The sequence below is a fragment of the Raphanus sativus genome, chromosome 6 (genome assembly GCF_000801105.2).
Source record: "Raphanus sativus cultivar WK10039 chromosome 6, ASM80110v3, whole genome shotgun sequence".
NCBI classification, from domain to species: domain Eukaryota; kingdom Viridiplantae; phylum Streptophyta; class Magnoliopsida; order Brassicales; family Brassicaceae; genus Raphanus; species Raphanus sativus.
In genome coordinates, this window is record NC_079516.1 from 51025670 (window position 1) to 51053635 (window position 27966).

The following is a 27966-nucleotide window of genomic DNA, read 5'->3' on the forward strand; positions in this document are numbered from 1 at the left end:
ATGCTATTGTGGGGTTCTGGCTCTTCCCCTAATGTGTATAACCTACGGGGGAGTTCTGGAATATCCATCCTTTTTGTCTGCAAAATAATCAAAGACAACAATAGAAGTCAGAACACAAGCTAAATCAATCACGCCTTAATTGTTACTCCAGACGACTTAGTAGACGACTTAAATATAAGTCGTCTAGAAAGTCGTCCAACTGGACGACTTAGTTGACGACTTATATTTAAGTCGTCTGGAAAGTCTTCCAAATGGACGTACTAAGTCGTCCAGGTTGAAGACTTTCCAGACGACTTACTTACAAGTCTTCCAGTAGAAAAATTTCAAGCGGACCTGATTAGTCGCAGAAGGAGTTCGAGTACTCGTCATTGTGGTTATAGATCTGAAAAAATAAACGTGAAACGGTGAGAATGAGTAAATTGAAAGAGACAACGTTTTATGTTCATCTTTTCCACGAGTTTGATGACTTACCGGCGTTAGGGTTTACAGAGAAACGGCGCTACGGTTTACAGAGAAGAAGCGGCGGCGCTAGGGTTTAGAAGAAGCGGCGGCGCTAGGGTTTAGAAGAAACGGCGGTGCTAGCTAGTGTTTAGAGTAAGCGGCGGTGAGAACGTTGGTGAGCACGGTGGCGAGGGCGACGGTTTGTTCGGAAATAGTGGAAGCGGGGGCGCTAGGGTTTAGAGGAATCGGCGGCGCTAGGGTTAGAAGAAGCTGCGGCGACAACGGTGAGAATGAAGTGAGATAGATAGCCGACGTTGAGAACGATGGTTGTTCGGAAATAGTGGGAATTCGAATCGCCTTTGATATCGCCGGTGAGAGAGAACTGTTAGGGTTTCTGTTCGCGGAAAATGAAAAAAAAAAAAAAAAAATCACCTTATATATTGGGTAAATAATCCGGTTAGCTTTAAAAGTACATTGGTAAACTTTAAGGTTTGGTCCGGTTTAGACGACTTATTCTGGCTGATAATGTACATCAGACGACCTAATATTTAGTCGTCTGGGAACAGAAGACTAAATATTAAGTCGTCCAATACCCTAAAATGAACCCCTAAACTAAAATGACTAAATTAACTTACTAACCACGTTATAAAATCAAATTATACTTCAATAGTGTTTACTATACACAGAAACGAACACGCCTAGGTAATTTTAAAAATTTTCAAAAACGGTTTTAATGCTTTCCAAAATCTAACCCTAAGAACACATACAATACTACAACATATGTTGATGAAACATAAACTAAAGAATATCATGACTCACTACTTTCACTCATCTGGGCTGAAAACAATTGAAATTTGTTATATATTAATTTATATCTCTTAAGACATATGTTAATTACATAATTCCAATTTTTCACTTATCAAAATATTTTTTACAAAATTTTTAAATTATGTTTAAGAATAACTGTCCAGACGACTTAACTTAAAGTCGTCTGGACGACTTATTTTCAAGTCGTCTGTTTACAGACGACTTGCGAGGGGTAGAAACGTAAAAAAAAATCCGTTTTTTTGTTTGTTCACAAGGAGATAGTTGTAATTTCAATAGCCTTTTAAGTTACTTTTGCCTTTGACCCAAGTTGGGGTACTCTTTTGGGTTTGACTCCAAGTTTTGAGTCACAATTGGTAATTCTCCCTTTAACCTTTTGAAGTTTTTAATGGATTGATTCACTACTAAACTATCAGTTGTGGTGGCTGGTGTGGCCGCTTTGTTCGGATCTTAACATAGTAATCTAGATTAATCTCAATATAATAAAGCAACCTTGTTCTATTTTTTATATTTGTAGAACTAGCATTACTTTTTTTTTTTTTTTTAGCAAAAAAAAACTAGCATTACTTTTTATCATTTTGCTAACCAGCGAGCTTTAAACGTTATACTTAAAGGAATTTTACAATAATAATTCACAAGTTACACCTTAGCTATGGCAGCCTACAGGCTACAGCTTGCTTGGGCCTCATCATTTTGGCAATTGGCAGTGCTTATTTATTTGTTATAAAGCATACTCTGTGAATTATAGACTGAATTAAAATGTTGGGATAATACTATTTATTTCATGAAACTGTCGCTACTTGAACTTGTAAACTATACTGCCCTGGATCTGTTGGGCGATTTGGATCTCAAGAAACGCTCTCCTGTTTGAAAACAGAACCTCCACCTCTGCAGAAACAGCAACAAAAAGATTAGCATTAGCAAAGGAATGGAATTTAGCTCAACAGAAGATCCAAGCATCTACCTCTCAATCGCAAACCGGTCGAGAAACGGCAGTAACAACAGCACCAGAGCCAGCGACTATCATCAATACAGACGCAGCGTGGGATAAGGATCGAAGAAAAGCTGGACTTGCATGGACCATATCGGACTCCTCCTCACCAATCGCGCAGGAAGAATCGACCACCGTGGACTTCGTCGGCTCACTACTACTCGCAGAAGCCCTGGCGGTTAAAACAGCCCTTTCAAGGGCAGTAGAGCTCGGGATCTCAAATCTTAAGGTCTACACCGACTGCACAACGCTCCTTGGAGCCATCAACGGCAAATCGCAGAGGAAAGAGATTATTGGTGTCGTTTCCGACATCAGATCAATCTCTACTGCTTTCGCCTCTATCTTTTTCTTTCATGTCTCTAGATCAAAAAACTCTGTCTGTGATCGTCTTGCAAAGACGTCGCTTCATCTCTCTGTAGCAAACATGGGCTAGGGCCCATTGGACCATCCTTTTATTATAATCAAAACTTCCGTGACAAAAAAAAAAAGAACTTGTAAACTATTTGATAAAAAAAGAATACGTAAACTATTGAATGTTCGTAGAAGTCATCCCTTTTAAAAGCAAAAAGGGTACTAACTTCTACCAATTGAAACCAATATGACCAGTATATAATTCATTTTGCTTTGTTTTATAGAAATATATTCGTTCTTCGTAATTCATAAACAGTATTATAATTTTTAGGTAGTTGAATTGGTTTATTTTCTTGACGTGTAAAACAAATTTAAACAGTACGGTAAAACATAGTAATTGTTTGAAAAATGATTAGTGATTGAGAGATATTGTGAGGGCACTGAGGGGACAGGTGCCACTAGGTACTCCTCGGAGTTGCAATAAATTCAGTCCACATTCGTGCATCCACTCGCAAATCAAACTCCACAAGTCAAATCAATTTAGTTGCTTACTATTCCTAGAGTTATCACATTAATATACTTACTTTTTTCAATTACTCCTTCTGTTCCACATTATGTGATGTTTTAGGTTATTACACATAGATTAAGAGAACACATATTTTTATGTAATTTGTTTTGGTAACATAAAAATATATTAAATAAAACTAGTTTAACCAATAATAAAAAATACAGTATTTTATAATTGGTCATAAAATTCAAATCAAATTAAATTCTATCTAGATTAGTGAAAACATCACTTAAAATGAGATAAAATAAAAATCCTAAAACACCACTTAAAATGGAACAGAGGGAGTATAAAAAATCTAAACAAACCGTATTTAGATTCTCACTAATCATAAAATATTAATACTAGTTCTTAGTGAGCGATTGATAGCACAAAAATTTCATAATAAATACTTTCAAAAACTATACCAAAACCCAGTGGCGGAGCCAGATAATCATTTCAATAGGGTCAATTACATAACCAGCATAAATTACATGGGTCAATATGCTAAGTTTCTTACATTTTTCAATTGTTTTTTGAAAAAAATACAAGTAAATTCTTTTAAAATGTAAATCCACATGGGTCATTTGACCACCCTCACAAAGCACTAGCTCCGCCACTGCCAAAACCTGCTATGAGATTCACAAGACACATAATTCTCACTTAGATTTAAATATATTCATGATCAACGCAGTAAATATCCGCTGTTAACAAAGTTCAAGAGATACATTCTTCTCCATTTCATATTGGATGCCTCTACAAGATCAAATCAGTTTTAATTTTATTTGTTCTAGCAGAACTCAGTAACTTCGAGTATGTATTCCTCTATGTTTGAACCAATATAGTATATGTTTTTATTTTTGAAAAGATTCAATATAGTATGTGTTCCAATATTTTATTTGTCATAGCTTTTCTCCCGCTGCACCATTCGAACACACTTGTTCGTTAAGCTCATTCAAATCCACCATTTCATTATATATCTCAACTGATTAATAATGTATAGATTGTATATAGACACTAGTTATATTAAAATGTTTAAGACTTTTTTTTTTTTTGACGGCAATGTTTAAGACTTTAGACATCAATATAGAACAGCTAAGATATTATTTTCTTCCCGGGATGATGTGAGAAAGGTCAATGGTGATTAGGGGGGTTTTCTTGACAAAAAAGACAAATCTAACTATATTAAAAGGGGAATAAGATCAAAGGGGAAGCTGTCCACGTCGACAAAAAAAATCGTCTAATAGGAAATCAGAGTTTTGCCACGTCAGATGCGACGCCATCGTCATTTGGGCTTCAAAGCCTACGTTTTTTTTGTGTTTCGTCATCGTCCATATTCGATAAGCCCCTGAAGCCCAGACTTTTTTCTCTCCTAATTTCTTTCTTTCTATTTGGGTGTTTGTTGGGCTATTCCGGAAAATATACTTTGGCCCATCTTCTATTAGAGGTTTCTCTAAACGACCACAAAATCTCTGTCACTCTTCGCCTCCTTCACACTCCGGCCATCTCCCCTGTAACGTCATCCATTTTTGTGTAACATCCCTTTAATCTCAGCATTTACTTTGAACCCACTACCTATCCCACTCTCTATCAATTAAACATCGTTATTATCATCAAAGGTAACGGCTTGAAGCTCTAGAGTATAAATATGTTTCTTCTCCACGATGTAGACCTACACTGCTACAAAATCTCAAAGTCCAGATGTTGTAAAGCTTCAATTCCAACTATGTCGTCTCAATAGCTTCAATTTAAGTTGAAGGCTGGTTGGTGTAAGGCGACTGTTGTCACCCGGCTCCTCGGTTTCAGGCGAGAAAGGGAAACACTTTGAGAAGCAGGTTGGTTCATTTCTCCAATGAGAGGTTAGATATGATGTTTAAGGATTTTTGAGGGATGTGGTCTTTTGTTCTTTAGTGTCGCTGGACCACAAATTGTTATGAGAACTTTCTAGCTTACTGCTGTTTCAGGGCAGTCTCTCTATGTCGGAGTCACATGTCATCTTATTGATTAACGTTCGGGTCAAACTTTCGACATGATGGTTGCTTGGGAATCCTTCTGATGCAAGCCGCTCATTGCTCAATGTAAGCCTCTTTGGATTTCTGCGTTTGCAATCTGGTGAGTAAATATCAGATATGATCGTGTTGACTTCTTCATCAGCTGGTGCTCCGCCTCATTTCTTTGTTAGTGACAAGTTTCGAATGGACTAGAAAGGTAAGTAAACACTTTCATTTCTTCAGGTAAAATTTAACTGAAATATGAATCTTCGAAAATCCTTGAATACTTTCTAGAACAAAAAAAAAAACTAAACACATTGTGCTGACAGTTTCTGGTTCAGGAACTCAAAAGAGGTGAAAACATTACAAAAAACTTCCTGGGTATTTCGACCACTGGCATCATGCCTCTTCACATCAGAGGTGCGTCGAGGGAAACCATTTGTTGAAATAGTTTATACCCGTAAAACAAGAAGGTTATGATTTCTATCTATTAAAAAGTAGTAACACCACGTTGATCCACTAATGCTATACTGTTCATACACTTTCTTACTAGCAATGCTCTTATCTTAAGGTGAGGTCGAGGCTATCCGCATCCTTTATGTCCCACCAGTCATACCAATGCGGAAGGATGACATGGTTAATCAGAATACAAAGAACATAAGGCTCTATGTACGAGTTTTCATTCGATGATTGTGATGGGGAGTTGGTGAGAGAAGCGTTTCTTGGTGTGGCCTTTCAAGAAATCTATATTTCTATTTTGTCTTCTATCTGCTTTTGTGGTGTTTTGGTGCTTCGGAAACTGTTTCCTTGCACACGATCTTTCACTGAGCTGTGTCATGAGATTTTCAAGAAAGATGTATCCCATACATCAGAATGAGGCTTTGTTCACAAAACCCCAAGTCAAGTTGAAGAGTCAAGACAAACTAAGTGTTCTGTCCTCTTTCTCTGCTCAGCTCAACGGTAAGAATAGAGGAGGTGACAGTCAGTCAAGGTACGGCAAAGCTGAAGAATCAAATCGAGCTGCATAATAGATTTGGGGCTCTTGGATCTCGAACTGTGACGTGTCGTTAGTACACGAGCTATGTGCTTTAGGGTTTCTGTAATCTTCTATATTGGCAACTCTCTGTAAATGCTAAGCTAAAAGATACTCAAAGTTTTTACAAATTTGATCAAAAAAAAAAAAACTCAAAGTTTCTTCTTCACACAGCTTTTATCAAAGTATTACAAGGCGTCGTGTAAATTCTAAAACTTTAATTGCAAAGCCTTCAATATTTATATTCTGTTATTTTTTTCCTACAAGTTTTGTATTTTTAAGCTTACGTTTTGGTATCATGTCTCAAATCTGCAGATCATGATGAACCGTATGGTGAACAAATCATTTGATATGATTTTGAGAATTTCCTTCACTGAAAATAGAGAACTAAGAACTTTTGACCCCTTCCTCTTGCACATATGAGAGATCAGTAATTCACTGGTTTTTAAATAGTGAAACGTATGTTAGATGAAAATTTAAATTAATTTAATCATCTTTGAAAAAATTATCCGCTTCGACATTTATATTAATGTTAAATATATTGATTGAAACCGAAAGTTATATTTAATACTAATTAAAAATGTTAAATAGAATTATTAACATAACAAAGATGAATAAATTATGTGCTTAAATTTCTCTTCTAATTAAAAATTTTCCTCTTATTTTATGTATAGATTAACAATATTTTATAATTTTAATAAAACACTCTACATAATATTCAAGATAAAATGGATAGCCGATAAAAAAAATTCTAAGAAAATTTGTGTATGACTGACACATGTGGTGGAAGATATTTGAGACAATAAAGTGAAAAATAAACTACCCATATTATGTGTAGTTCTTAAATTATAATAATATTTTCTAATGTAATAAAACATGTTATTGATCCCGAATGTCTACATTCCAAAAGAATTAGTAATTTGTTCATTAAAAATTGAAACTATAACCAATCGCAAAAAAAAAACACTTAATTTAAATATTTTGAATAATGAAACATTCTACAACAAGGATTACTATCTTTCATAGATTTATGGTAGTGCACAATGTTCACCACCATGTATATGAGAATTACTTAACAACTCTGATTCAGTTTACTAAACTTTTTCATACACTAAAATTATAATAACTTGCTAAGATTGAAATTTAGTATGTGGAATATATCAACATACTAATATTCATTTGATGGTTTAGTTTTGTTTTCTAAAGCAAAAGAATCAATAGCTCAATAAGAAACGGAAACAAATATTCGTATATTTACGTTGATTTTCATCTAAACCAATATTTAGATAAATTTGAATTTCCACTAGATTAACCCACAATAGATTTCTCGTGTACATTCAATAAAGGGAAATGTAGAGAAAGTAAAACTGACACCACCTGATTGCGACCACAGAACCTTAGAAATACAATCATTAAGTGTTCCGCTTCCACGTCTCGAATGTGATCATAACATAGCGGAGCCGATGCTAACCTACATTCAGTGAAATTTGGTTACTATTGTTAACTGCATTGTATATACACTAATTGCAACTGGTTAATAGCGGATAAACAAAGGCCTCCATTGTTATCTTCCAAATATCATACTCCACTCATGAACCGAAACATGTACAAACAGACAAGCACACTCATAGAAAAGGGTATTGGAAGATCAATATTTAAAAGAAACAAAAACTTTTGTATATATTGTTATGAGGCAAAAGTTTTTCCCTACACAGAAACAGCCTGGATAGAAGCTGAGAACTACATAGTATTTTGGCCTGGATGGAAGCTCGAGACTACATAGTATTCTGAGAACAAACAATAGAAAAGTTTCTAGGAAGGGAAGTGTGAATTAGCAAACTTATTGAGATATCTGGGAGAGGATAAAATTTGAACCATGTTTAACTGCCATTACATTCAATCTACCATTGTATAAAGAATATGTATTATGATGCTTTCTTACAAATACACACTAACAAAACTTGCTATTGTAGAATTGTGCACAGACGTATATGTACAGAATTTTAAGTTGATTACTTAAAAAACAAAACTGCATCAATGGAAGAAGTAGTTTCTATTAAAAAACTAATGATATAATCTAATTTATAGATCATTTTCGTTAAAGAGAAATCTATGTTAGGACACTTGAACACATTATTCATATGCTGAGAATAATTAATAATAAGTGATAATATGAAATAAATAAACATGTAAGCACATCCTTACATTTAAAACCCTATTTAAATAAAGTTAACTAACTTAATTTTATCTTCAGACTATTTTTATTATGGACTACATCAAAGACTTTATTTTTCAGAATAATTAAACTTTTTCTTGATGTCAAAAAAAAATTAAACTTTTTCTTACATTATTTACGTTACTATACGTAACTTTTTTACTCTTTTTTTAATTGGTTACAGTACTTAATAACTATCAGATTTCAACTAATTGTGGAAAATATAATACTCTAATCCCACACAAAATCCAAAACTTATGATTTTAAAATTAATAATTTCGACACTTATCCGCGCGTAGCGCGGAGATCGAATCTAGTGGTTATAAGAATAATAATTTAACTTGTTTAAAATATATTTCTCGGTGCCTAATCTACTGTTAAGCTGAGTTGTATTAGAAAGAGTAGTTAAGTTAATCAAGAGGCCTCGATTAAAGGACTGCTATATATATATCGTCAAAGCCTACTCTGGAATCAGGATGATGTTCTGTCACGGAGCTAAAACTGTTTTAATAAAATTAATATGGCACATATAATTTTTAATATGTAAGTTGAATTTTACTTCGTGCGAATACCCCATTTGGGGAATTCTTTATCTTAAGAATAATTAATTAAGCAAAAGGTCAAAAGAAGAAAAAATGATTACACCCTTTGGACAGAATATATATATATATATAATATATATATATATATTTATATATATTTATATTTTGGTCAACAAATAATTATATGATGTGGATTCTTAGATAATAAAATACATCAAATAAGAGTTATAGAAAAGGTATATATAGTGGCCCTCTCCATCATAGTGTAATAATATGTTTATTTTGTTTGTTCGTTCGTCCCACTACGCTAGTCTTAGGGGTATGCAAAATATTCGTTTCCGAATATCCATAACTTAACAAATCGAAGTAAATACTAAAATTTAATATTCGTTAAAGACAAAGTAAATCACAAATACTAATATTTTTAAAAACGGATATCCAATCCGTTATATACATATATATGTATACATGTTTATAAAATTATATAATATATATATTTTTATATCTATATATAAGTTTTATAATGTTATATTCACTAAATTAATTATCTAGTTATTAATTTTTGAAAATATGTAATTTTAAAAAAATTGTAATGAAATATTATTGTTTTATTTCAGATTTTTCTTTTTCTTTTATTTTTATTTATTTTTTTAATTTTTTATTATTTTTTTACGGATCAGATCGGATATCCGAAAAAAATTCGGATATTCGCGGATATCCGGAACACCGGATATTCGAAGAATTACAAATCGGATCGAATCGAAAAATTAAATATTAACAGGAAACAGATCGGATTACGGATATCCTTAAAACTCAAGATATCCGCTCCGTACCCATCCTTAATTAGTCTTACGTACGGCAGCCTCTTGAATTTTAAATTTAATGCAACAATACTTTTTGGACCGAATCCCATTTAGCGTTCACTTTTCAAATCTAAAAGTGAAAGTTGAACTTTACCAAAAAGAAACGATAATTCATAAAATATATTAATAAATAAGCTACGATATACTATATCTAATTTGTACTACTAATGATCATTTTACCATTTTTTATTTTTATACATGCACATACATGTTTTTTGTTTTTTCTTTTATTTATTACAAATATGTTTCCTCCAAATTTTAACCAACTTTAATTCTAAGAGGTATTCCTATGTAATTTCATAATTTACATATTAAATATATAGATTTTTCTACATATGATATGTTCTGAATTTTTTTAAAAGCATATGTTTTTATAAAAATTATTTATAATTTTATTTATCTTATTATATATTTATATCAGAAGTGGTGTAAGACGCCAACCATCAAAGAAATAAAAACCGTATTGTAGTTTCGCTTATATCATCTCTAATGTGTTGCTTTTTTAAAAAAAAATAGAGTAACTCTAAAATATAAATGATTTTTTCTCTAATATATTTTTCTATTTTTATTTATATAAATGAACATTTTTAAAAGATTTTATTTAAATTTTACAAGAAACTCCTCTTATTTATGAAAATTAATAGCTAGCCCTATTTACTTTTAACTTTTAAAATATTTTTATAAAGTTACGAATTTTTAAACTAATTTTTTATTAAAAATTATTATGTAAACAAAAAACTAATTATATTCATACAAAAACTGTATTTCTCTATAAAAATAATTATTTTAGTTATAACTATAAAAGTTTTAAAATTAAAAGACTATTTTGAAAATAATGAAGTTTGACTCTATAATACTCCCCCTATGTTTTTTATTGTAAAGAGTTTTGCCTAAAAAGCATAAGTATTTAGAAAAAGACATTTATAACTCTAGCATTTAATTAAAGAGAAAAAGAACCAATAACAAAGTATTTTTTTTAACTTTGTTGTCAACTTTTTATTTAAATATTATTTTATCATATTACTTTTTGCATTGGATTTTGAAAACAACCTTATATTGTGATACAAAGAAAAAATTCTAAAACTACTTACATATAAAAACAGATGGAGTAGAGAAATGCTATTTCTTCATCTATTTATAGAGTAAAAAATAACAAACTCTATTTTAGAGGTGGAGATGAAGAGAAAATGAAATATTTTTATCTCTATTATAGCAAAGGAAGGTGAAAATATCACTAGTTGGAGATGCTTTTAGAGTTTTAGGAATATTGATGGCTTTTGTTGCAGTAAAAACGCCACGTTGTTCAGGTTCTCAAACATAAGACGGCACGAAGTTTTTAAATAGTAGCGTCTGTTCCTAAACTCAGCACCTCGTTGATTATCTAGTCATTTCTTCTGTAAGGATCTGTTAGTGGGGCAAAGTCGATTGATATCAAGCGAGAGAGAGAGACATCGAAGCAGTGATGCCAGGACGTGTGCCCAAGCTCCCAAAGATCCAACCGGTGGACATCCAGGCCGCCGTAGGATGGGGTGTCGCCGCCGTAGCCGGCGCCATCTGGGTCGTCCAAGTAAAGCCAATCTCTGCCTCTTTCTCCTGATTTTTCAAATTGGGTTTGACGGATGACCTCTCCTGGTGAAATTGCTGGCTTGATTTTGACGAAAGATGGAAACTTTATAAGTTGATGATTTGATATTTTGCACTTTTTGCATCCATCTCGTTAGATATAATATCCTTTTACATAAAAGGCGGTGACTTTGATATAAATTACGCCCTTTTTTCAATGTACAGCTTGTGATGATTCTCCGACCAATTTATTCAGTCTGAACCATTAGTTGTTGTTTCGGTCTTTTTTTTTGCTAAAAGCATTACATGCATTCTCTTTTGTTACTGACATTGACAATGCGCTTTGTATGTTAATTTAGTGTTGTGAATAGATTAATTAGTCCCTTAAGCTTCTGATAACTCTTTTATTTTTTTGGTATCTAACATTGTTTATGATTCGCAGCCATTTGATTGGATAAAGAAGACGTTCATCGATAAACCTGCACCGGAAGAGAACTGATGGATCAAACAAGATGTATACTTTCTTTGTGATGTGACTGAATAAGTTTTGGGTTTTTATTTCTGGGGCTTTTTGGTTTTCATTTAATGTCTTCAGTGTAGACTTTTTGTCAGTCTCAAATGTGTAATAACACAAGAAAAAATCACTCCCAAGTGATCAGAAAAGAGGACTCATTTGGTTTTTATGGCAATGTTGTTATATATGATCCATATGAAAGTAAAACAGATCAGGGATCATAAGAAGGAGAGCTATGATGATGACTGAGATTTGTTGAGCTTGCCATGTGGCGGTCACTATCATGATAATATTCCTGACCATGATCAAACTACAAAACCCTAATTTCGACTTTTTTTTTTGTCAACGTCCCTAATTTCGACTTATGTGGCCGTAGTTTAGTTGTTAGAAGTTTTGTAAGAATTTGAGTTAAAAGCTTGTGTCTTTCTTTGAGCAACTCCGTCTCCTCCAAAAGTCTCCTGAATGGTACTAAAAGCTTGTTTCTTTCTTTCTCAATAGCATCTAGTTTTGTTTATCAAAGATTATACATGGTGAATGCAGGCCAGAGATGCTAAGCCAGTTCTAGCTAATGAACGCTCTCATATACCCATCTCACAGCAAGACCTTGACAGTGGAATAGATTCGAGTGATGATGACATGCCCTCATTGGAAGCAAACACAAATAGATTGAGACCTTTTGGGGTACAATGTGATGCAGAAACAACAGATTCTGAATCTTAGAAACATCTGGTGCATTTTTTTCACAAGCCTCACTTTATAACAGTATCAGTATGTAAAACCACTTGCACAGCTGCTTTTGATTTGCAATAAATTGATTATAGATCTACAGCTCACTAGATCGTTCAGAGAGTAGCCCTTGCTTGTCATTCTACATTCAATGTAGATCACACAGATCAGTGTAGCATATACATCAAAAACGTGATGCAAGAAGTGAGCAGGAAAAAAAAAACATAAACTGGGTTTTCAGAAGATTCAAGGTGTTGTTGTTCTTTTATTATATCTATAGATGTCAATTGGGCGGGCCGGGCGGTTTGGGCGTGTCCGAATGGGCTTTATTTTTTTACTGGACATATTTGGTCGAAGCCCAAATAGAACCATGTCCAAATGAGACCAAAACCAAATAAGACCATGATTTATTACATTTGTTGGGCTGTCCATGGGCCTATATGACCACTTAATGTAAACAACACAATTTTTCAGTTTTAATAAGTAAAATTCATACAAGTTCTAAACTTCATGTTCTAGACTTCATAAAAACACACAAGTTCACAAAAGATAAATTGCGTTTTCTATTTTGGCAAGAAATTACGTTTTTCCGGTTTTTGCGAGAAATTGTATTTTCCGGTCTTGGCAAAAAATTGTGTTTTTCCAATTTTTGCGAGAAATTATGTTTTCGGTTTTGGCGGGAAATTGTGTGTTTTCTGGTTTTACGGGAAATAGTGTTTTCTGGTTTTTGCAGAAAATTGTGTTTCCAGTTTTAGCGAAAATTTATGTTTTTTTTCTTCTGGTTTTGGCAGGAAATTGCGTTTTTTCGGTTTTGGCGGGAAATTGAATTATTCAGTTTTGGTGGGAAATTGGGTTTTTCGGTTTTGGTAGAAATTGATTTTTCCGATTTTGACGGGAAATTGTATTTTTGGTTATGGCGGAAAATTTGGTTTTTCGGTTTTGGCGGGAAATTTGATTTTTCGATTTTAGCAGAAAATTGTATTTTTTGGTTTTGGCAGACAACTATATTTTTTCCGGCTTTGGCGGAAAATTATGTTTTTCAGTTTTGGCAGAAATTATGTTTTCCATAACAAAAATCACACACAAACAGTTATAAATCAAACCTTTAGGCTTCAGGAAAATGTCGAAAAAAATATTGAGTTTTTCCCAATTTGCTAAACCTAGACATTTTAGATTTTTGGGCCGCCCATTGTCCAAATGGTTAAGTCCAGTATTGTCCATGATATAATTGGGTTTGTCCATGTGGACAAAAATTTAGTTACGGACCAAAATGGACCTGCCCATTTTAGACCATATCAATTTGGACACGGGCCGCCCATTTTTATCCCGCCCATTTGACATCTCTAATTATATAATTTATATCCACTGATGAGATCGTGAAAGAAACTTTTCCAAGTATTCCAGGGAAGAAGTAAAAAGAAACGAAATTTAAGAGCTCTCTTTTTCAATCTTCTCAATCTCTTCACGGTGCTTTCTTTCAGCTTCTTCAAGCTCTCTCTCAGCGTCTTCTTCCTCTTCGATTCTGTCAAGATTATCGAACTCCTTAGTTGCTGCCATGGCTTTCACAACAGGGTCTCTCAACTCGGAGATTAAACCACCACCGACTTTGTACCCTTCTTCATCGCCAATCAAAAATAACCGTTGGTCAGGACCAGACGCCATTGGAATATCCACCGCCAAAAGCTTCATGTCATACTGAAGAAACAAACCAGAAATATCAATGAATGAGTGTCTCACCACTCACAACCAAACCTCATATATTTTGCTAACTATTCTTAAATCAACTCACAACAGCTCTAATCTGCCACATTACATCCAGTCCTAGGCTAGAGAGATAGAAGAGACCTATATCTATTATTACCTGGCCTTTCTTCTTCTTAACTTCGACGCTAACAAGTCCCTTTCTCTCAGAACCTTGAACAGGGAAGAGGAGAAAGCAACGCTTGCTCCTAATCGTTGGCTTGAATTTCTTGAATGTTATCCCACCACCTGACATCACATAGGCTCTCAAATCTGATCCAGCCAGAGGAGCTCCCATAACTTCAAGAATATCAGCTGCTGTGTTGATCTTCCTCATCGTCATCCTGTATACTTTATCCGGATTTATCGTAAACCTTGACCGCAGGTACAGTCCCTATCATCAGTTAAACAAACAAAACGTTCCAACCACTATCAACAACAACATTGTATAAGTCATGTACTGAAACAAATGGGACACTTACAGAGAAGGCAACGATGGCAGAGGAGAGAGCAAGGAACCCATACTTAGCCATACCCTCAGAGAGGCCAACAAAGGTACTCGCAATACCAAACATAATCCTCCAAAGGAAGATACACACAAACACACCACCAGCTCCATACAAGACGAGACTATTCTTCTTCCAGAACGCATCAACATGCAACCCCATAGCCTCACGGTACCTAGCGAAGCTAGAGCTAACAGCCTTCACAGGCTTGTCGACGACCTTCCTCGCGAAGCTCCCATCGACTTTACGAAACCCGGAGGTCTTAGTGGAAAGCAACCTGAACGCACATGTAAATGTAAAGTTTGGGTTTTTAAGGCGAGGGAGACCTAAAGGTTGGAGCTTTTGGTTGAGATTGGTGGGAGAGGAGAGGATCTGAGATAAGCCCAAGTGGGGTTTGGGTGGTGGTGGTGAGGTGTGGTGGGAAGCGACGCCGTTGGAGGGTGGGATTGACCGGCGGGTGGTGATTGGGTTGACCCGGGTGTAATGTGACCGGATAAACGAGTGTACTGCTCTGAAGTCCGATGGTTTCACCATCTTTTGTAGATCGGATTCGAGTGAGTGTGAAGGGTCGGAGTCAAGCCCTCGAAGGAAAAGCTATCGCCTTTGCTGAGTTCTGAGCTCTTCTCATTTCTGATTTCTGATCGAATTGGAGAAAAGTCGGGTCGGGCGGATAATTCGATTTGGGGTTCACTGATCCGAGTCGGGTTGGGCCATTGTGTACAACATTTGAAATCTTACTAGGCCCATTACTATTCTGTTTGGTTTGGAAATGACAGGTCGGCAGGGGTAAAAATCGTCATTTTGATGTCTGCAAGGACGACGTAATCTTTTTCTATGTGAATTATTGGGAATACATGATGTGAATCGTACACTGATTTTGTATCTTTTTGTTATCAGCGAGAGATGATGAAACTTGTAATGTATGAGATATGTATATACTTATTTAATTTACGTAACGTTATCTGTGAATAGCTTATAACAAGGTACTTTATAGAAAGATGTAATCATTGGTAGTAGTTATCATTTAGTTTAACCAACATTAATATATTGTAAAGATTTATTACATGTAATAAAAAAACTTAGATCAACTATTTGATAATAACCTGCGATTCCATGAGTATTTAATAATGTTTTTTCTTAAAGAATTTTGTTTGTTTGAGTTAGTCCAATCTGGAAGAAGTAAAAAATGAATTCTTCACGACAATTTTCAGTAGTTAATACTTTGGGATGTAGTTTATAGCTCTTTCACAACGAAAATAGTTCTTTTCTTACACTAATAGTACTTTTTTGGGATTAGTTATATATCTCGTGTACACTTATCATTCTCCGTGTACAAATAATATGAATCAGATTCATATGCATGCTTAATCTGAGCTTAAATTGAATAAGAAAACGTATAGACTTGACCATCTAAAAACATTATCTAAATTCTCGAGCTCTACGACCGCTCATTAAATGTGAGCCACAAAGAAAACTAAAGAACCTTAAGAACCTGGGTGACGCACAAAAACCGGACCGAGTTGAATCGAAATAACCGAAGTCGCAGGCCTAGCTCTCTCCCATCAGAAATCATTATAAATTTAAGGCAAAAACCTCTGAAAGCCAACACAATTTTTTTTTTACACGAGTCTCTCTCTCTTTCTATCCTTCTCTATCTATGTAAGATATGGTGAGATGAAGAAACAGTTAGCTTGCCCTGACTCCCATGAAGACAATGACCCAACGTCACCACCATCATCATCATTCATCATTTAACATCATCATTTCTTTTTGTTTGTCCCTTCTTAGAGCCACCACATGCTAATACCTAGCTAGTTCCTAGTGGCTACATCTACCTACTTGTCCTTTTTCTATAATCTACTTTCGTCCCTTATAGTTTCAGCACTACTCCGTTGGGAGAAGTTTCAAAAAGAGAGCTAGCTAGGGTTTTCACACAGCTCCAAAAATCAGAGCTGGTGAAACTTCAAGATCCATTGTAAGGGCTTTCTTATCATCACATCTACCATTAGTTTTTTGACTTGCTTGAGATCTGATCTCTTTTTTTTTTCAGTTTTCTTGTTTTAGGTTTTTCTTACCTCATCTAATGATCTTCTCTATTACCATCTTTGACTTACTTTAGATCTAATAATTCTTTCTTCTGCCGACAAGAAATAATTGCAACATTTAATTAGCCTCTTTTCGTTTATAGGTTTTAGGGTTCTTTCCCCTTGTCTAGATATTCAAGAATGACTTGCTGTTAAATGCATATGTTATGCATGATTGATGAAGAAACTTTAATCTTCATTCTGTAGATTTAACTTGTTTACCCCTAACTGAAAACGGTATTTCCTCTCTGGTTTTGGGATCCAATCTCTAGCACAAACCATCCATTAACTGATGATCTTATTCAAAAGTTGAATATAAGTTTGCGTTTACCTTTTACCAAGTGGTCAAACAAACTTATGTTTGTTAACTAGCCAGTCTTTCTATATATTTTCTTATTATATGTCCTCATGATCTGCATTGACCACGGTGGCATCTTCCCGCACATGTTTTGGACCTGTCGTCCGCTTATGTATCTATTTAGTCTCAAGTAGTTATTATTAAATGTTGTTATAAGTATGAGACTGTTCATAAGAGGGTTACCTCACTCACAAACTAATTTCATTTTTCCAAAGAAAAACATTGATAATGTTTTTATGATTTCAATGCTTGATGAACAGTTCGTTCTTTGTCTCTCTTGGTATCCTCTTCTTGACAAGACCCATCAGTGGTCTTTCTTGTACAGTAAAGCTTGCTTGTGAAGAATCACACAACAATCATCATCCAAACCTTGTAAGTTCATTCGTATATATATGCATACATTATAAGCTGACATTCTAATTCACTGCTGATGCGTTTATAAAAATATATACAAATACCATTTCAAACTAAATGTTCGAATATAAAAGTACACAGGAAGTTGTCTTGGTCATATTTGTTTTCTTGTCGATGGCCCATTATTAGCAGCAATAAGTGCTTGTTTTTGAAACTATATCTCATGTCTATGTATTATTCTGTAGAATCAACTGAACCCAAACTTGTTTTTCATATAAATTAGATGTGGCTTTTTAGTGTTTCAGAAGTGTAGATATGTATGAACCGACACTAAATTAGATAGATATAGAAGGAGATTCTTTCAGTCCAATCGTGGATAGAACAAGAGGGTAGAAATATCTGCCGACTCATCCATCCAAACACTCATGGTTATGAAACAAGAAATGTTAAACCACAGTGACTGTGTGAATGATGCGGGAGATGTTTTTCATCTCTCTTTATCTGTGTTTGGACTGAAGGGAGCTCCTTCTTTATCTACATGTTTTCATTTTTTCATCATCTGTTAATGTATTCGAGAAGATTCACATTTTAAGCACGATTCATGTTTTCATTGAATTGGATACTGATTTGCGTTTTTAACCTCTCTCTCTCTCTCTCTCTCTCTCTCTCTCTCTCTCTCTCTTCTCTCTCTCTCTCTCTCTCTCTCTCTCTCTCTCTCCTCTCTCTCTCTCTCTCTCTCCTCTCTCTCTCTCTCTCTCTCTCTCTCTCTCTCTCTCTCTCTTTGTGATTAATCTAATTAAGAACATAACCACATGTTTAGAGATTGATGTCAGAAAATCTGGCAAACTAGTGTTGTATACTTGTATTCAAAGGTATAGTCATATTTACAAGCATCCAAGGAGATATATACAGTGGCGATGGTCTTTTTTCTTTTTTCATAAACAAGTGTGTACTCTTGTTTTTGGGAATTGAAATGACATAATACGGGGAGAGAGGTTGTGTTCTTGCCTTATTCATATCTTGTAAATAAGTAACTTTTGTACTTGTAATGTTTATGTTCCCGATGTCTGGAGATGGAGCATGAATGGTTCACAGCTTCATAATTCACATTGTCCTTTTTTAAGACTTCACATCTTATTTTGGTTAAACAATCGATATGTTTACATTCAGACGAGAAGATACTGAATTTTACATTTAAATTTATTATTTATTTGGTCAATTAGTTATATTTGAACCTTTTTTTTATTTTACACACTGCAAAAAGTTTTGGATATTTTTCATTTGCTGTGCCCATCTGCTGATGAAACAAGAAAGTAATTCATGCCGAAGGCTCCAAACTAAAGTTAAACCAGAGTAAAACTAACAGTAAATAACATAACAGTAAACAAGAAAGTATGTTCTTCACCAGTTAAATTACCAACATTGACAATTTAGAGTAAGTTTAGTTTTAGATGAATATGTTGTGTGAACAAAAAGCCTAATGGTGAAGCCAGCCACCCCTTCAATAAAGTTTGTTGTTAATGTACCTGTTGTCATTGTTTTTAGTTGGCTTACCGCTTTTTGGTTGATAATTGGCTACATACTAGTCGAATTAAACCTAAATTTTAAAGAAAGCATATTCTGAACTAGTTTTTATAGAGGATAATGAAAAAATGAGATACCTAGAATTAGTAAGTCAGCATCATGAATTCATGATACATATCTATTGTTGAGACTATAATATAAATTTTGATGGTTTTTGGATGTATATATCATTAAAATTTCGCATATAAAAACATATATATATATATATATAGACCTGGTGCACGATCTGGAGTTGTTATTTAATATTGTCCATCAAAAGGTAATTGTGTGATTCATGTATTGTCTGCAAGACTGCAATAATACAGATATGGAAACGCAGCCACTGGCTGTATATGGATAATTTAGCCTCATGTGATCTCCAACTAACCATCATCATAGCACATCATTTAATCGAAGGAATGGAATAAATAAACAATATATATGAATTAGGGTTTATACATTATTTTAGTCGAGGCCGGTGGTTGCGGACAAAATGTTTCATCTTTTCACGTGTATCCCAAAAAAAGAAATCTCAATTTTCCCGAAACCCATCACGTTTAAGCTTCATGTATACCGAGAGTTTTTGTGCATGAAAAATTCTCAAATTTCGTTTTTTTTTGCTTTTATATACTCAAATACTTGTGAAATGATGCCCCCAAAAGTACAAATACACATGTATAGAAAGGATCTGCAAACATTTATCCAAGTTATACTACAAATAATACCTGTTTTTTGCAAAAAAAAGTAAATAATAATAATAATACCTGTATTTGCAATTATGATAGAACTATAATAAAATATTGGTACTTTACAAAATATGATCTTTTATTTTATTTTTCCAAGGATTTCTTTGTCAATAACATATACAATTAGTTGCTATTACTGAAATTATTATATCGTGAAATATTACTGTACTGAGTGGCAGATTCCTAAAGATGATCAACACAATCTTCATTTTTCTACCTTGAGGTTTTTTGGCGGACTGTTCCTCTTTTCTTCACAAATTCATCTACTAAAGTTAATCTTTACGTCTCGTTTGAAGTGTAGTACTTTTGTCGATATTTAAAATTACATATTTAGACCATGATTAATAGAAGTTTTTAGAATTAGGGTTATTAGCGTAATTTAAAAACCTACTAGAATCTAACCCGCGTTAAAACGCGGATATTATTTTTGTTTATGTTTGTTTTATCAATTCAATACAATTGCACGTTTTTGTTTTTATTAAAATCGGTTTAGAAATTTAGTTGAAGCAAGTTTAGGGTTGTTGATATGTATTATAATTTGATTAAATTAGATTATAAGATGTAAATGTTGATTGTGTAATACAAAATTTAATATTTACCGGTTTAGTTATAATTATTTTAATCATTTTGTTTTATTGGTAAGATGGTTAGAGTTTCAGGTTGTTAATATTATTATTATTATAATATATGTCAATTTTAGTAGAATCATTTAAAGCTGAATGATAACTTTTATTAGTTTATTAAGTATGAAATCATGATTAATATAAATACAATATAACATGTATAGAAATATTTAAATGAAATACGGTTGTTACAAAAGTAGAATGTCAAATATAAACAAATGTCCTATATTGTAGGGGAAGCATTTTAATCAGTTACGTAAAAATATTCATTTGTTACTTAATAACCCACTATTTTAGTTCATAATATGTTTAAAATGTAAATTAGTATGTTAACCTAATAAAACATATTAATAATCCAGATTTGGTCTAACATAGACTTCTCTATAGTAGATAAAAAGTAGGACTCTATTTTAATAGAGTAGATTCTTACTTCTAAGAATCCCCACTCTTAACTCTTCTCCACCACAAGTGGAACTAGAGTATAGAATAAAAGAAAAATGGAAGTCGACGTTCATCAACAACTTGCCTTTTTAATACCTAATTAATAAAGGTGCAAGATATACCTTTTTAAAGTTGAACTTTAAACTGAAACAGAATCAAGTGATAATTGGTCCATGTCTCCCTCTCTCGAAAGCTGGTGTGTTTTCAACTTTTTTTAATCTTTCTCTTACTATTGGTGCGCATTGAACAACTGACCGTATTGGGGTTCTCACTTTCCTTTACCAAACCTTTTTCCAAATAGGGATGTTTTCTCTTCAAAGTGATTTTCCATTTTGAGGATCCATTTACTCACTAAATACAAACGGAACCCTATACCTAATGAACTTAATGTTATAAATTTATAATGCAACTCGGTAGCACTTCTTTTGTCACTTGACCAATAAATGAGGTGTTGTTGAATACATAAAAAGTAAGACTTAAACACTCGTCAAAAATATAACATATGTTATCGAACTGAATGAATATATAGATGAATGATTTTATAACAATTCTAGACCGACACTGCAAGAGAATAAAACTCCAATACTGTATTTTTCTAAAATTACAAAATCTAAAAATATTTTCACAATCAGTACTTTAAATAAAATCGAATTCAGTCGCCTTAAGTCCAAGAAAGTTCAATGTTAATGTGGTTTCTGCTCGATTTTTGCCCAACTAAATGTATGATCTTTGTTGTTATACAAATATTTCTCTTTTTACCTTTTAGTATTGCTATGAGAATGAGATTAGTCAAGTGGTTGGTTGGTGCACACAAAAAAAGTCAAGTGGTCTCCCAAACGGCACAAGGATTCCTTCCACAGAATATAAACGACAAGCGAGGTTTCATCCAATTGAAGAGACGGCACACACGCGAAGTTTAACAGATCCTGGTTAAAGAGATAAAAGCTCAAGGCCCTAATGGGCCTTGACCAATCCCAATTTGTTTTCTCTAACCTAAAAAGTGGTATAAAATAATTTCAAGTGATCCAAATCTCTTGTTTTCTTGGGCTCAGTTTCTACGGATGCAGCTTTGATCCTGTGAACGGGGGAGAGATGGATCAGTTCCTTAAAGAAGAGTACTTGGCTATAAATCTCAACGTGCAAAGTCCAATCTTGAACCGCGGAATCATCGTTATCATCGAGTAAAGTAGCAAACTTTGTTCTCCACACAAGAATACATGATTGTCTGATCTTGAAGCATCGAGTTTAGTGCAATGCTCAAAATTGCAGAAGTTAATACATAACTTCTTTATAAATCTTTCTCGCATTTATATTAGGATTTTTAGTAATTTAAACCCCCAACTAAAGATCAATCGTAAAACAAACCCTCGACTAAAAATTTTGTGAAATAAACCCTTATCTTTATTTCCGTTAATATTTTCTCCCCTCCGTCACATTTATCGTTAACTGTTGACGGAGAAACGTTAACTATTGACGACCAAGGTTACACAGGGGCGAAAACATTAATAGACATAAAGATGAGGGTTTATTTCACAAGATTTTTAGTTCAGGGTTTATTTTACGACCTATCTTTAGTATACATGTATTTGTTTTGGATTAAATAGCTAATTGTAACTATTTAATAATCAATAAATATACAAATCTGTCAATAATGAGTAAAAATAATCAACCGTATTTCAGTTTATTTAAAAAAAAACAAAAAAAAATTAGACGGTCAACGTGGGATTACGCGGGAATTAGACGGTCAAACGCGGGTCAACGCATAGATTCACCGATTTGGTCCAACTCGTCGCGGTCACCCACCGAGTAGCGCCTAGGCGACTGCGTTTTGAACAGGGGTATTAATAGTAGAGTCGGTCTTTGAAATTTATGAAGTTTGAAATAATTACGAAATAACCAACACTTATAGGATTTTCTAAAAAAAAAGATTTTTAGTAATTTAAACCCTAAACTAAAGATAAAGATAGGTCGTAAAATAAACCCTGAACTAAAAATCTTGTGAAATAAACCCTCATCTTTATATCCATTAATGTTTTCGCCCCTGTGTAACCTTGGTCGTCAATAGTTAACGTTTCTCCGTCAACAGTTAACGATAAATGTGACGGAGGGGAGAAAATATTAACAGAAATAAAGATGAGGGTTTATTTCACAAAATTTTTAGTCGAGAGTTTGTTTTACGATTGATCTTTAGTTGGAGGTTTAAATTACTAAAAATCCTTTATATTACATTGATTATATGAATGAATGCAATTACGTAACTTCTCTTTACCTTGCATTTTTATTACATTGATCATATGAATGAAGGAAACTCAGTTCTGTTACTACATACAAACAAATCTTCACACCCAAAAATAAAAACCCTAAGCAACAATGCAAGACCAAACACAAAACTAACCACTACAACAAACAAACCAATCAAAATCAAAATAAGAAAATGCCAACCACCTCACACTAGTGATCATGCCAAAAACACACACACACAAAATGTGCTTCCTGCCTAAAAAAACTATGCAGCAAACACACAAACTATGCAGTAGAGAATCATCCAACCTCAACTACATACAAAGACATAACACTCCAAATCGCCAATCTTAGAAAAAACTTTCAGGACACTTGATAGAAAAGATTGGTTACACCTTTCATTATTATTAGGTCCTCAATCGTCAGGCCCAACCAGAGTGACCTGCATGATTCAAAAATATGTTTGATCAGAACATAACTTTTCCATAGAGTAACTGTTCTTTTCAGGTTAGTGTTTGTTACTCACATTGGAATCATATGCGTATTTCCGGGAGAGAACAATAGCTGCATTACGTTCTTGTTCTGACTCGAAAGTTAGTAAGAAACTTAGACCCTTTCTTGGTTGCCAGAACAATGCTTTTGCTGGAGCATTAGCATTGCCTCTCACTCCACATAACTGCGTCAAAAATGTTATACCAAACCATTTAAAACTTGTAGAAAAAGAAGAAACTTCAATAAAACCAAAAAGAAGAAAAGAGAGCTCTATAGGTTTTACCTGCATGGAGTTTGAATATATTTCTCTAGCCTTTGTGATCCATCCTCGAGACAGCTTCACCCTAGCCTTTCCAACAGTAAACACGTGGGAACGCGATGAATGATCTTGCCCATTCATCTGTGATATAACCACCTGAGAAGAAGTGATATATGTCAAGTTAAACTAGAGCAAGTACTCAATACTGTTTAATGCTTCTTTGAAGTAAAAAGAAACTTGTAACCATACGGTGAATTCACTGTTAGATTTGCGCAGGAGTAATTCAACACGTGATTGCAAGCCGGAAGCTGTAGAAATCATGATCAGGTTAGCCATTTTTTTGCAGCGTTGTAGCACCATATAAAGACTTAGCATGAGGTACTGAAAAAGTATAAATCTAATTATTGTACCACCAACCAGTATTAATTGGACCGTCGGTTGTAACAGTGAACTTCTGGCCGTTAGAAAGAATGTCTGCTTGTATTACCCTCCCAACATCATATGGTTCTGGAGCATATACTAATTGGTTGGCACCTGAGATTGACAAGAGCTCAATATGTGAATGAATCTTATATGTGTTATTGTACTATGTATAAAAACCAAGGAAAGAGAGAGACATGGTAATACCAGATATAGCTTCTCTACGACTAGACTCAGATGCTGCACGGTACCACTGGATTGAACATTTGGAAATATCCGAAGCACTATTATCTGAGGAGGCACGTATTCTTAAGCACGAGCCAAGAGTTTGTGCACCATCCAGAACATAAGGGCATGACTTGGACCCTTCAGCTCTCTTGATTATTGCTATCTAAAGAAAGAACAACGGTTTTGTTGAGCAAGACTAGATATAAAAATATGTTGAAAGATGCCAAGACACAAATGCATACCTCTCTTTGAAGCTTAATGGAGTATGCAGACTTCTCTTGGATTTGACTCTTTAAATCATGAAGCTCGTGTTGCATACCCATCACCTAAATATGAAAGCATTTTGTTTATAAATTTTTTAATGTAAGTCATCTGAAACATGAAAGTTATATTTGAATATTTGGAGTTAGACCTTGGTTGGTTGATGCATACGTTTGATTCTTCTAGCCTCCTGAACTTCCTCAACCAGTTTCTCCACATTCTGTTGCAATGGAACATAAACTTGATTCAGGTTCCTAGTCCTGATGTTAGAACAAAACATAAAAAAAAGAAAGATTGATCTGAAAGTTGATGCATATATACCGGTCCCTGAGCTCGAGAAGCTTTGGAAGCAAGCTCCTGTTCTTCAAATGCCCCTCCAAGTCTTATCACAAGAGTCTTTGCACTCTCTATTTCAGCACAAGCAAACGACCATTCCTGGTTTACTAACTTCTTTGCATCTTCTGAAGTCTAAAAACAGGATGAATCAGCCTTAGTTTGACTGTCAAAAGAAAGCAACCAGGCTAGAAGAAGATAACAGAGTCTACACATGTTCGAGAAAACTTAAATGTATTAACCAATGTTCAAGAAATCTCTAGGTGGTAATTATGCGCTTTATAGAAGGTCATTTATTAGGCGGAGGTACATCTAGACCGAATTTTTTAAAAAAATCTTATGAAAAGAAGAAAAGGTCAGCACAGGGGACAAACCTGCTTGAGGAAGCTTGCCAGTTTCTTCACCTCAGTCTTTTCTTGAATAAGCACACCTTCATTTTGAGTTAACTTAACGGCTAGAGCTTCAACCTACAAGACATTAACAAGTGTGTTCTAAAAGTTGAAAGCAAATGTTCTAAAAACATTTATAAGTAATAAAAGCTAACCATAGAGATGGCTTTTTCAACTGCTTCCTTGTTACGCCCATCCATACGACCTCTCATGGATTCTAAAGCATCCCTAAGTTTCTTTAGCATAACATGTCCTTCCAATGAAGTCACCTCATTCAACTTTGCCTAAATATTCCATACACATTCATCTAAAAACACAGACACATAATAGCAGCAAGAACGAATAAAAGAATTGTTATGGTGGAACCTCATCAACTAGTTTAGAAGCTGCAGCTAAGTTCTTGTCGAATTTGCAAGCGAGGTCACGAACTGAAAGACGCTTGTGCTGATCTGACAAATCTCCTGTTTCTTTGTCCACAACATCTTTAACAGATCGATGTTTTTCATTTTCTTTAGGCTCATCAAGAATCTGATCATCAGGTCCTAACTTGTATGATGGAAACTGGTTAGCAGGGAAGCTCACGTCAGCTGAAATTGCTTGAACTACTACTGCTTCACACACACTCTTCTCTTCCGTTTCAGGACATACTTTGGTCATTGTCGGAATCTTATCTGCGTTCAAAAAAAAAAATATTTAAAACTAACATGTCAAAATAATGATCAACTAATAATAAAAGATGCATGAACCCTGACACAAGATTGATAAAAAAATAATTGTGATACTAAACTTTAAATATTTTGCAATCCATAAACATATATATAAAAGATTTCATATCCATAATTTTTGTAATTCATGCAACCATGATACAAGAAGATTCATCAGGATGCAAGGATCGGTTTTAATCTACACAACATTGATAACAAAACAACTTGTTACAGTTTCTTTAAGGCAATCCCAGAAACAGAGACTTTTCAAGAAAAAAGTAGAAGAAAATGCAAGAACATGATCAAGAAAACAGAGAGAAGAAGGAGACAAACACCTTTGGTCTTGTGGTGGTTCTTGAGTCTCTCTTCCCAAAAGCAGCTCGTTTGACTGATCATCATGTCTTTATCTTTCTCTCTTTTTTCTCTTTCTTTCACGCCATCATCGTTAAAGAGTGCACAAAAGAAGAAAACGTTTCTTTTTTATAATTCTCTCTCTGGTCTGAGACTCACGCGCCGTCGGGTCTCTGTGTGTGCATCGCTGTTGTGGCTCCCACTCTCCTCCTCCTGAGAGAAAATGGACCTCCTCTGTTTAATGGAGCTAATTATGGCTATTTAAGGAGCCATTTATTATCATTTTCCATCTGCTTATTATCTTATTAAAAGTTTTTCTTTGTGAAAATCTTATTCAAGTTTAAAGCAAAGAATATCTAATTATCCTAATCTTGACATAAAATAATACAGTACTGATTCTTAATTTCTTGTGGGGTTTCATGCCACTTTTCTTTTCGTTGAGAATTTTTTAAAATCTTAATATTATATATTGTATAGTTTAATAGCCACCAATTTAGATAGCCGTTTTAGCAAAAGCCACCCACTTCATTTTATGATATATTTAAATGTTCAATCTTGATTATGCTATTTTAAAAATATTCATTCACTGATGAAATGATTTAGAGATTTTAGATTATCTAGTTTTGGATTCTTGTTCTCTTATAACATGGTCATTTTCTTACATGCGAAATAATCTAATTAAAGATAAATAGACAAGCAGAAATAATCCACTTTGAAGTCATTGTTATTTTTTCACTGCAGACCTACTTTTACAGAATAAATGATCAGTAAATACACACACATGCATAATATATATTTGTATATTATTTGAGTATGGTTGGTAGACATAGACAAAAGATGCAATGCTAGAATACTTGTTGCTCAGTGACCAAACATGGAATTATTTTTTGGATTGCAAGAAGCACAATTATAATTTAGCAAACTAAAAAACAAAGAAGCACAATTATTGGTAAAGAAATTAGATTTATAGCACATGCAATACTCTGTACTGATTCTATCATCAATCCAACATTTCTTATCCATGAAAATTAACTTGGTAGGTTCAGAAAAGGAGACTTTAAATTATTAATTTATGAAAAAGGAACCTTTATGTTTGATTAAATGGATAGTTGCAACTTACCAAACTCTCTTTCAAATCTTTATAATAAACATCAATGTATTGTCCAAGCATGTCATAAAGATGAGGGGTCGAATAGTTGACTTGAACGGTTATATTTTGAAAGATTAGAGAATTTGAGTTGTTCACTTGTTTTTGACACTATAATTCAAATATG

At 33.9% G+C, this 27966-nt stretch overlaps 2 protein-coding genes and 2 long non-coding RNA genes across 6 annotated transcripts; 2 read left to right on the forward strand and 2 right to left on the reverse strand.

Annotated features, from left to right (window-relative positions):
• Positions 1-5029: 5029 nt before the first annotated feature.
• Positions 5030-6307, forward strand: LOC130496120 (uncharacterized). Of its 2 annotated transcripts, XR_008935166.1 has the most exons (3): positions 5030-5360; positions 5485-5563; positions 5715-6307. It is a non-coding gene; the product is annotated as an uncharacterized LOC130496120 (long non-coding RNA). The 2 variants fall into 2 exon arrangements; XR_008935165.1 differs by having other exon boundaries at positions 5030-5563.
• A 4833-nt stretch (positions 6308-11140) lies between these two features.
• On the forward strand, positions 11141-13105 carry LOC108809575 (uncharacterized). Its single transcript, XR_008936037.1, has 3 exons — positions 11141-11363; positions 11802-12338; positions 12414-13105. It is a non-coding gene; the product is annotated as an uncharacterized LOC108809575 (long non-coding RNA).
• A 615-nt stretch (positions 13106-13720) lies between these two features.
• On the reverse strand, positions 13721-15495 carry LOC108805629 (uncharacterized). Its single transcript, XM_018577556.2, has 3 exons — positions 14822-15495; positions 14461-14733; positions 13721-14294 (listed from the first exon to the last, which is right to left on the reverse strand). Exons 1-3 carry the CDS (start codon positions 15377-15379, stop codon positions 14028-14030), a joined length of 1098 nt encoding a protein of 365 aa, XP_018433058.1. The 5' UTR covers positions 15380-15495; the 3' UTR covers positions 13721-14027.
• A 7781-nt stretch (positions 15496-23276) lies between these two features.
• LOC108805698 (stomatal closure-related actin-binding protein 2) lies at positions 23277-26933 on the reverse strand. 2 transcript variants are annotated; one of them, XM_018577633.2, is made up of 13 exons: positions 26677-26933; positions 26004-26308; positions 25793-25921; positions 25623-25715; positions 25237-25383; positions 25067-25135; positions 24897-24980; positions 24634-24817; positions 24424-24540; positions 24256-24314; positions 24031-24162; positions 23782-23931; positions 23277-23697 (listed from the first exon to the last, which is right to left on the reverse strand). In XM_018577633.2, the coding sequence occupies exons 1-13, from the start codon at positions 26738-26740 to the stop codon at positions 23671-23673; spliced, it is 1560 nt and encodes a 519-aa protein (XP_018433135.1). In that variant the 5' UTR covers positions 26741-26933; the 3' UTR covers positions 23277-23670. The 2 variants fall into 2 exon arrangements, with proteins under 2 accessions (XP_018433135.1, XP_056845808.1); XM_056989828.1 differs by lacking the exon at positions 26677-26933 and adding an exon at positions 26574-26596 and having other exon boundaries at positions 23285-23697.
• Between the last annotated feature and the right edge of the window lie 1033 nt (positions 26934-27966).